General features: G+C 36.3%; 1 protein-coding gene across 1 annotated transcript; it reads right to left on the bottom strand.

Moving 5' to 3' along the window:
• Positions 1 to 573: 573 nt before the first annotated feature.
• LOC104099030 (uncharacterized) lies at positions 574 to 9,485 on the bottom strand. Its single transcript, XM_009605903.4, has 12 exons — positions 9,068 to 9,485; positions 7,505 to 7,720; positions 6,292 to 7,401; positions 5,639 to 5,761; positions 4,422 to 4,603; positions 4,102 to 4,333; positions 3,809 to 4,018; positions 3,264 to 3,392; positions 1,852 to 1,920; positions 1,363 to 1,485; positions 1,087 to 1,137; positions 574 to 1,005 (listed from the first exon to the last, which is right to left on the bottom strand). The coding sequence occupies exons 1-12, from the start codon at positions 9,308 to 9,310 to the stop codon at positions 838 to 840; spliced, it is 2,856 nt and encodes a 951-aa protein (XP_009604198.1). The 5' UTR covers positions 9,311 to 9,485; the 3' UTR covers positions 574 to 837.
• Between the last annotated feature and the right edge of the window lie 2,024 nt (positions 9,486 to 11,509).

Genomic DNA, 11,509 nt, shown 5'->3' with positions numbered 1-11,509 from the left:
CTTCTTAACTTTTGCTTGAAATCTGCACTGGACGCAAGGATTCTACAGACGAGTTTGGTTCTCTTGTTTTCTTTCAAGTACTAGAAGGTTGGACCAAATGAAGGCCTCTACTCGTTTTACACGAGTTATTTCTATTTATTTAGTGGGCAAACAGTTACGGGTCCAAAATTTAGGAGTGAAATTGGATCAATCTAATTTGGGAGTCGAATTAGGGCTTTCAACTTAATTGAAAGCTGACAACGTGGAAAAAATGAAATGGATCAGCTACCACATTGACCATCCGTTAGGGTTATGGGGCAATTACATCAACTTTGTTAACGATAGGGTGGGTTTTGGATGTAAAGTAAAACGGAGGACAAATATGTACTATTTACAATAGTACAGGGGCAATAATGGCCTTTTCCCCAAAATAAACATATCAAATCACCTTTATTTGTTGCAGCAATTAACCTGCCTAAAATAGATAGAACGTGTAATGGATTTCAAAAATCAGGTTGCTAATGAGAATCCATATTTCTCTTCTAAACCTGACTATTTAAATTTTCTACTTTCTGGCAGCAAGGAGGACTAGTATCAGGACAAAGCTCTTGTCATTTAAGAAAAACTCGTCACAGTTGCAATTCAATATGATTGGTATAATAAATCTATTGCTAGTTAGGGCTATAACGTTCTTACGACTAACAAAATTATATACAAATTTTGTATCAAAACTTAAACCGTATTTGCTAAAGCTGTAGGACCAAAATTGTTACCCCCGCCTCTCCTCCAGAAGGACTAAGATGTGAAGACATATATAAAGGTACCAACATAAGGTACAAGTGAAGTTGCGGCTATAAATCATGACCAAACATGTCCTCCATCCAACTTCTTCTGTTTCTTCTTTCTCTTCTTTTCTTGTTTTGTGTCTGCCCTAGCTTCAATACGTTTCGTGTTGCGTGCACGTATCTCCAATAACTTAGCCTTTGCATCACGAAATAGAGCATCCGAACTCATAGACATCAATTGCTGAGACAACAGAGATAGTCAATTCACATCCTCATGAACTTGGAAAACAGGCTGACAAAATCAAAATCACAAGTGTCTTACCTTGAAATGATCCATTGCAGCAAGGTTGAAACCGAGGGCATCTTTGCATTCCTGTGGTAGTCGGACATGAATTCGTGTCAAAAATAGAATCTCCTATGAGGACAGCGGTTCTCCATTTACATGCTTAATTTTAAAACAATATTAGAATGGGGTGAAGTGTGCAGGTAGTGAAAGTCACGGACATGGTTGAACAGTTTCAATTTTTTCTTTAATTAAAAAGAAAAAAGAATTGGCTAAAATCTCTCAAAAAGTCATAGCAAATGTACTCAAACTTACCTTAACTCTTGCATGAAGAGTTTCTTTTAGAATGGTCAAGAGGGGTCTGGAAGAGACAGTTGAAAGCAGCTGGTAATGATGAAGTTGCAATAGCACTGTCGCTATCCTACAAACAAGCTCCACCTGCAAGAACGGTAGAAGGATAATGACTGAAATTCAAGATTGGACATGGCCTGTAAACTGCAGAAGACAGGAACTTCATTCAAGCAAAGCATACATTGTACAATTACAAGTCAGAAGACAAAAAAAACTACCTTCTTGGTGTAGACGTGCAAAAAAATGTCATTTGCTACTTACCGTACTTTATAGAAACACCAAAAAAAAAGAGATTGTTGATTGCTACTGAAATTACCATTCTCCACTCTTTTGGAGATTGACCTTAATATGAGAGGAGATTCTATTCAATTATTTTGTTTTCAAAAGCTCAAGCACAATATCTGTGTTTACATAAATGTAAAAGTTCTACTTCTCCTGGAAGAAAATATTAACCTTATCTGGGAAACACGCCCAATCCTTCAGGTTCGACAAGAGCTTCAAAGCATCAGAAAAGGGTAAAGCCTGCAAGGATTATTTGAAATAGAATCTTATATATAACACGAAATAGAAATTGACAGGATACAAACAATTTAAACTCAATTGAAAAGGCAAATTCTAAGAGATACCAAATGTTAATATGTGTAAAATTAGGAAAGCTGAATTATGGATTCGGTGGGATTGAGTAGGATAACACATTATTGGAGTGAGATATATAACCCGCATCTCAACTAAGGTTTTTCAATGATGTCACCAACACACATTAGATGATATGATGCAGGAAAAACTTGGGGTATCCCAAGTCTTTTTTCTGGGAGCAATGGTCACATACAGTAATTTGGGATGCCTTCCAACCGGATGGATTTAAGGCACGATATGAATTTTGAGTAAACCACGCAACAATACCCCAAGTCTTTTTTCTGGGTAACACATGATGTAAGCAACGGTGCCTTCCAACCAGATGGATTTAAAAACCTCGTCACAGTTAAGTTTTATGTCAAAGATGCCACACAGCCTTTCGCGTCCAATCAACCCCATTTCAACCACAGATAGGCTCCAGAAACAGAAACATTTACTAGTGTCCTTACTCGAAGCTGGAAAAAGTTAGTTCAGTTTGATTAATACTTGCTTACATCTAGTGACAACTATCACGTGTATCCTTCCTCAAAGAAACAGAGACCAATTATAAATAACAAAAGATATTATTCCAAAAAATGCTAGAAACACAAGTATGAAAGAATTATAAAACCCTTTGCCATTGAACTTAAGAATTCCATTTCCGCTAGTTTCAAATTAATTCATAGTACCGGGCCTTATTCACTGGTTTTTGTTATTGTTTTTCATCTATTTTCTGGTTCTTATGATGCTGCTATTATTCCTATGGTTCTATTGATGGTACTGATATATTGTCTCTTTTCGTCTTCTTGAGCCGAGGGTCTTTCGGAAACAGCCTCTCTACTCTCCAAGGTAGGGGTAAGGTCTGCGTACACTCTACCCTCCCCAAACCCCACTTGTGGGAACTCACTGGGTTGTTGTTGTTGTTGTTGTACTGCCCTGAAAAGGACGTTTTATCTCTTATTACGCACCATCAGAAGTTAAAAGGGACAGACCTATAAACTTCCCAATATCAAAATAAACCAAAAGTAACCAAGGGCCCAACATTTAGGCACTGTATCTCCAAGTACAATTTGCAAACTTAAGCTCAATAAACTATGCATGGCCAAAGCTATAGCCTCAAATGTATGGAATCACCACAATGATATTTGAATTGAAACATTTAAATAATAACATTTCAGGTCAGGAAAAAATACTAAAAAGACTGATTTTCCTAATTAAAAGGAAACATTTACTTCAAAATAATCACTTACCAGCAACGTTTGCTCCAGATCATTAGTATGAACACTCGATAATGCACGAAGAACATAATCAGAAGGAGAAAGACCAAGCATGAGAACATTGGGCCTGAATTCTGAAACTCTTCCCTTTGATTTGTCCTCCTAAATGTTGAAAATAGTATTTGCCATTCAAGAAATTACAAAATCAAAGTTATGATAACAGTTTCATTTTTTAATAAAAAGAATAATTAACTAACCACTTATTACCTTCCACATCCATTCACCCAGTTTCAAAGAAAAAGGAGAGTGAAGAAAAGGCGCAAACATTCAGATAACCACCTCTTTTGACAACCTTTGTTTAGTTTTTGTTCTTTATTAAAATCGTGTTCATTAGTTGCACCAAAAATCTTCTGGATGATTCAAAATCATTTAACAATGTTGTACCAAGTAGGTTGAAGTCTATACAAAAAGATTACATAAATCCTAAAATCACTCTACTTTAATTTCATTCTATTAACTCTTTTTCCCTGTAAAGGAAGATCAGTAAGAAGATGCCTCCAAGTAAGCAGAAGGCAAACCTCATGTTCAGCAATTCGTTTCAGTTCCGCTTCAGCCATATCCAGTGCGTCAATGATAGAATCTGTAGCAGTAAGAGTCTCTTGAGTCTTTTTCCCCGCTAATGCCACAGCTCCCTCCTCTGGAAGTTCTTCCTTTGGTCCATACTTATTCTCAAATGCATTGTCAATGTCTGATTCAAACATCTCTTCCAGTCTCTTTTCTTTCTCTTCCTGCAAATCCAAGTAGCAACTTATAATTCTTTGCTTAAACTGTCTAAAACTGATGCAGTATTTCAGACATTAAAACAGAATACCTCAAGAAAAAATGGTTCTTCAGTACGATCCCATCGACGTATGGACCGATCATGAGATCCTGTAACAATAAAATCACCACGGTTGCTAACACCAAGACACCAAACTTCAGCATGGTGACCTTCAAGGGTTAAAAGCAACTCAAACTTGTCAGCATCCCAGTATTTCACCAGACGATCTTTCCCCACAGTGAAAAAGTAATGGGTGTTGCGCACAAACTTAACTCCCATAACGCTGCCATGGAAACAGATTATCAGCATTGGTTAGCTGTGAAACGTTACCTAGTGGAATACTAGATTACTTAATGCTTTAATCAAAGCACCTATCAGCATGCGCGAAAAGTGACTTATGGCAATCCCCAAAATCTAGACCCCAAATCTTCACATTTTTGTCTCCAGAGCCACTGACAAGCAGATCCCCATCTGAAGAAATATCCATACACAATACAGGGAGCTTATGACCGTAGAGTGAAAGAAAGAACTTGAGTGAATCCATATAGAAGACCTGAAAACGTATGACATCATAAGTATTAGGTCTAAATAAGACCGGAAAGAAATAAGAGCAGTGACATGAAGTAAAACACAAATGCATTTGGTAGACTGCAACACAATGATGCAGCAGAAAAACAAACTGAATTAAAAGTTAACAGTGTAATGAAAACAACCTAGATATGAAGCTAGATAGAATTTTGGGAGCTGACTTAAGAATCTAGTCTCAGTTTCAAACCGTTTCCAGGCTGTTCAAATGGATCTAAGTTAGGGAACAGGATATTTTGGGAAGTAGTTTGACTTTTGCTAAGGACCTTAAGGGTTAAACCTCAGGTTTCTCTGTTCAGCTTATTAGCATGGCACTTTAACCGGAGAAAACCATTGTTTGATTTTGCCTGAGAAGTTCTAATCTTTTGTTTTACTGATAAAGAGAAGTTCTGATCTTTTGTTACTTCCAGATCCTACATCAGTGAATAATAGTTTTCCTGTTTTCTGCTAGACCAACTATCAAGATGAAAGCCCAAAATATTGGGAAAAATCACCTTCTGTAATGATGAAAACCACTTTTCTTCTATGCCATAAGCTTACAGGTAGCTGGTAAAGCAGCAAAAATAAACATATGGCATACAGAAGCACTGAGCTTCTCTAGTAATTAAAATTAGACTCTGAATTAAGCAGAAAGATAAATGGGTGAACAAAGCCAATTGCAAAGCTAAAGAAACTGATATGACAAGCAGCATTCGTTTCTAAAAGCCTAGGTACCAAATAAGGTTTCTACCCACCACCTTGGAAACCGACAATGAAAATGTAGTTGACTTTTGTAGGTAATATGCCTATCACTGTCAAAGAAATTACTTAAGAAGAGCTTAACTAATAATGTTAGGCAAAACCTTTTTTTTTATAAATAATGTTACACCAAGACATTTGATCAGGTAATTTCACAAATACTTCATAAAGAATACTTCCAAGCCCCAAGAGATGAGAATTTCTACTTTAAAGCTGTCCAGAAATCACAATATAGACCGACCATTCAAATAAGTCAGGCTGTTACCTTTACTGTGCTATCCAACAAGGCAACAGCAATATATTTACCATCAGGGCTCACAGCAACGACTAGAACATCTTCATTCATTTTTAAGCTCCTTGTAGCAGATGCAGTTAAATGCTTAGACCCCTGTAAGTCAATAAATTAAACACATGATTACTCCCAAGCAGGCAGCAAGAACAGAGATTCTTTTATCCAGCAGAAACTAGCATGTTAAGAAACAAGACCATGGTTGAAAGAATCCCAATCCAATTTTGCATTCTAGGATTTGACATATGTATATTAGATAAATGCCTATTCAGCGGAGAACCTCGTATGCTGTTCGAACCTCCATAGAATTGCAGTAATCAGTTATTATATGCTACTATTTCTTTTGTACAAAAGCATTATTATAGCCCCTCTTTTAAGAAGTATAAGAGCACCACTACAGCGAGCAATTGTATTAGTATGTGGTAAAGTGTAAATAATCTGTTTTCATAGGAATCCACGGATCTCTATTAAGATCCTAATCCATCCAACATGAAATCCCAACATGAAAAACTAAAGTGCAGATAACAGCAGTACACTGTCAAGAAAGATGGAGATGCACAGTAATTTAGCATGAGTCATCCATGTTTGGCAATTTGGCATATGTTTGAATATAGAGAAAGCTTACGCACTTCACCAGCCTTTTGTACCATCTGGAATTCCCAGAATTTAATGTCATGATCGGCACTGCCGGTGAGAAAACCTGTACCATCTGGAGTTAAAGCAATCGACTGAACAGAACCGCCGTGGGCTTCCACTACATCCACACAAGTACCGCTTCTAACGTCAATAAATTCCAGAGTCCCACCTTTTGTACCGACGACCGCATACTTGTTACCTGGAACAAACAGTCCACAAAGACCATATCCTGAATCAATAGTGCGGAGGCAAGAACCAGTAGTAGGGTTCCATATTTTAATTGCACTATGACTAGTTGTCATCAAAAGAGTGTTATCTGAGCTGAGAGTAACACTTCTGATATCAGAGCGATGCCCCTGAAGCTCAATAGCACTCAATTTAGTAGTTGAACTGCTTTCTATAGCATGAAATTCCAACAAATTATTGTTCAAAGACAGTGCTAAGGTAGCCAGTGAGTTCTTTGAAGTGACTGGGGAGAAAGAAATTGAGGAGATCTTCTTTCCAGCCCGTAGAATCTGAAGAAGCTTGAAGATATCCATGACTGTAACAACAGGATTGCTGCCTTCTTCAGCTCCAATATCTGTCTCTCCTTTATCCGTTGCCTCAAGGCCTTCTTTGGCAACTTTCTTCTCCTTTCTACTGATTCTTCTTTTTGCTTTGCGTTTAGATTCAGACTCATCCAGCACACGGAATATTTCCACTGTCTTCCCTGCAACTTGACAAGCCAGCAGGTTTCCAGACTTATTAAACCTCACTGTTCCAACTCTATCCTTGCTTTGACGTTGAATTTCACCAAATGACTTTAATACTTCCCATTTGTTTTCAGTAGGCAAGTCCTTATTTACATCTGTTTCGCTTTTGTTTGCAATCAATTGTCCATCAGCTAAATCATGCTTTATAGTGTAAAAACGAAGCTCAGGGTCAGCTGAACCAGTGACAAGATATCTTTCCTCAGGGTCAATATCTATGGACCAAATTTCAGTATGATGGCCACTTATAATCTGCATGCAATGTTGAGTATCAAGATCCCATACCCTCAAAAACTTGTCCTTAGAAGCTGTTACCAGCTTTTTGCCAGAATCCAAGAAAACAAGATCATTAACCTGCAGCACGGATGGCAATGGAACAAAATTAGAATTTCACAAGTGACACGTGACAAAGTCAGAAAAGAAAAGACATCACTCCTAATTTCAAGGTAGTATGAACCTGATCACGATGTCCCCGAAGGCGAAACAGACCAGACTCACCCACCACATCCCATAAAATAATATCGTTATCTTTGCTTCCTGATGCAAGCAATGATCCAAGCTTATTGAATCGAAGGGCGGTCACAGCCCCTTTATGCCCATTCAGTGTGGTTTCACATATACCTTTCTCGGAATCCCATATTCTAATGCTTCCATCAGCATAACCACTTGCTATCTGCAATTAAATCCACCTTATCATTACTAAAACCATGAAAATAAATCTTAAGTTTCACAGCCATTTCCTATGAAACAAAACAATATAAAACACAAATATATTGAGTCTGATCACACAAAGAGGGCTAACAAAAACAGTGACCTCAGAACACATCTTGTCATTTTAGCTTTCATGCTTCCCTACGCCAAAGTTATTTGCTACAACAACTTACATTTCAAGATGCAACTCTATCTTAGATAAAATAGTACCATAACTACAGCACATGTATCGCTACAAATAAATCTAATGTTGAAAATATTCCTTTTAATAATCGAGAAATCTGTTGTTTGTAGTTTTGAAACTCAATGGATAATGTAATTTCTCCTCTACTCTTCTACACGTTATTGCGAACTCGTGATGTGCCCATACCACAAGTCATGTACTGTACCACCTTTACCGTTGAACCAAAGCCTTAGAAGCATACGGGAAATAATACTTGACAAAAAAAAAGGTAGTCATGCACAAAGCATCCTACATTCACACGGGATCTAAAGGAGGACTACACCCCATGTAGTGTGATATAGACAGCCTACCCCAATGCAAGCATTAGTGACTGCTTTCACGGCTCGAACCCGTGACCTATAGGGTCACAGTGGGGCAACTTTACAGCTCCCCTTCACAGGAAATACTTATCGGAAAAAAATTAATACTGGAAATAAGGTTTTCCCGTTTATCATACTCGTATCAGAAACTATTTAAAAATCATATCAATCAATAAAATACACCTCTTGGGATTGGCTATATGAAATGTCCATATTCATTCTGCCTAATTGGACCCATTTCTTTCCACCACTCAATAAACACACGCCCTAATGTAAGTGAAATAATAACAACTAATAACTCTCAATTAATTGGTACCAGATCACGTAGACAGCTCGAACCAAGCTAGTATTGCTACATGCTATGTTTTCTCCCCCATTCTAGCGGTAGCAGAGTCACAGCCAATTAAGGGGGTTAAACTCTATTGGAAAATCCTACTGACATAAATAGGGCAAAAATATATTTTTTTCCAAGTATATATAAACTTTTGGATCCCCTAACGCAACGGAAGTAACAAAGATAGTTCAAAAATTGCTTTAGGTCACAGGTTCAAATTTTTTGAATCCCCTTATTAAAAATTCCTGGCTCCGATCGCTCATAGGTTGACGGGTCAAGTGTTTGCTGTCATTGTGTTTTTATCTTAGGTCATCATTAAAGATAACCATATAATGAGCACTTGTCTCTAACAATATGAAAACTTACAGCTTACGGAGAAATGCAACCAAAAATAAAACTGATACAAAAAAAAGGAAGGAAAGAGGGATTTACAAGGGATGAAGAAGAGGAAGCAATTGAAGTAACGGCAACGGAGGAGCCTTTAGAGTTAGATGAAGGTGAAGGAGGAGCTAGGGTTTTGGTGCAAACACCCTGCCTCACATGCCATACGCCGACTTTCTCTAACGCCGCCGTTAACAAGTGTTTGCCGGAGCTGTCGTAGGCGATGTTTGATTCCCCCGATACTATTACCCCAAACGACGCCGCCGGCTCATACCGGAGATACGCCTTCACCATTGCTTGCTGTTTTTTTCCTCTCTTTTTTTCTTCACCTGTTCTCAGCAATGGTGTGGAAGTGGAAGTGGAACTTATCAGGGCTAGGGTTTAGGGTTTAAGCACTCTTTCTCGTTTTGTTTTCTCTTCTTTTTTTTTTCCATTCTTATTTTCTTCTTTTTCGTTTTTTTTCTTTTTCTAATTTCTCAGTTTTTGTTTAATTGGAAGCGGAGGGGAGAAAAATCGAAATTCGGAAGTCTATGTGGGCTTTTTTTTGGGGATAATTGCATAAAAGTACAGATCACATAGGTGTTTTTCATCCGCATAGCCATCATTTTATATTTTCATCCGTATAGCCCATGAAACTCTCATAATATGACATTATCGCCTGGATATAATTTTATAGATTTATATATGATTATTTTGTTCTTTGCACATAACCAACTTAAATCGATCATATATATTCCTATTGCAACTACAACAATGCAATCCAACTATAATTCAACTTGAAAAAAAATTAAATTTTCTTCTTTCCCAAGTTCTAAATAGCAGAAACAAAAGAATAAAAAATAAAAATTGAAAAAAATTGCTACAAGTTTGCAATTTGGCAGAGAAATCAACAAAAAAATTGACTTTATACATCGATTGTTCAAGAAAAAGTGAGAAAAATTTATTTTCAGTTTTAAGTCCGTATATGTTGTACATGTATAAAAATGTATAACTATGTATAAACTCGTATGTGAAAAAGGAACTTACTTCAAAGAAAAAGTCCATTGCACCAAAGTCGAACAGAAATCGTGAATAGAAAGAGTAATGTTGTATAAAACTATTTACACACCTAATATACAACATTATATACTTATTATAATTTTGTATAATATTGTATAATGATGCATAATGTTGTATAATGTTGTACACAAAAAGTGAATTTCACCTTCAATTTTCTTTTTCAACTGGTATGATTCTCAAAACCAACGTTCATCATGCTCAATCAACCCAGTATTCTCGATTTAAGTTACTAAAAGCTTTTTTAATATTTTTAGCTTCACCCAAATAATTTCACCGGTATTAATTAATACCTATTTGATTTTTTTCACCAAAATACATCTTCCTCAAATCTGTTAAAAAAACTCATAAATTGAAATAACTTTAAAATGTTAGTGTAGAACTTCATTCTTGAAGAAATTTCAACAAAAATCAAGAACCCAGTTCGATTTTTTCAATCCAGAATTTCAATCTTGAAGAAATTTCAAAGAATTGCAATGTAGTCCAACTGAACCAAATCTCTAGGTTGAAACTTCTTGGATCAATTAATTTCAATAGCACCCACTCAAATTTGAGCACGATTCTTTCATAAATTTCCAGATCTAAAAAGCTTCTAGCTCCCTCAACCTAATTTTTTGTTTGGATATCAAAATCTTGACTTCATAACAAACTTAGGAGAGGTGGCTAGTGGAGTGGAGAGAAGAAGAGGAGAAAATATAGAAGAGATGAGTGAAGATTGTTTGGGTTAAATATTGAAACTTTTATTTCAAGATATATACAATATGGGCCTCAGCGGGTAAAATCCTAAAATATGGGCTCTTTATGGCTATAGAACTGAGTCGGGTGATATACAGTGTAATTGTTCCTTTTTTGGGGTTTTGGGGGGGAGGGGGCAAATAGCACTTTTAGTTCCCGAGTTAATGATATATTTTGTTTTTAGTTTTTGTGTTATTCTAGTTATCATTATTAAGTTTTGAGGAATTTTCATAAAGTACTATAGTTTAGAGCCTGATAATGATATTTTGCCTAAATATTATTTGTAGCTATTATTCAATTATTACCAGCTTGTATCACTTATAGTAAAAAGTACAACGAATACAACCAAGGCAAAATGTAGAAATATAGAAAAATAAAATGCTTTTGTCCTCCGCTAACTAAGCAGGCACTCTAACCAACTGATCTACGAGGGCTTGTTGCTCTCTTATTTTAGTTCAAAATAATTAATCTCTTATTTCATAGATTTATTATAAAGTTCAAATATAGTTATGGATGGTAAATTTACTGAAAGTATAGCTATGAATGATATATACAGTGTATATATTTGATGTATCGCCTAATTTTCACTTAATTATTAAATTGTGTGAATGATTTCAGTCCTTCGACTAATTTGAACCCTTAAGAAGTTTAATGGCACGTTTACTGCTGTAAAGGGAAATTTAGGTATTTAAAATTTAATGC

The sequence above is a fragment of the Nicotiana tomentosiformis genome, chromosome 7 (assembly GCF_000390325.3).
Source record: "Nicotiana tomentosiformis chromosome 7, ASM39032v3, whole genome shotgun sequence".
Classification (NCBI taxonomy): domain Eukaryota; kingdom Viridiplantae; phylum Streptophyta; class Magnoliopsida; order Solanales; family Solanaceae; genus Nicotiana; species Nicotiana tomentosiformis.
This window is presented reverse-complemented; position numbering and strand designations above follow the sequence as displayed.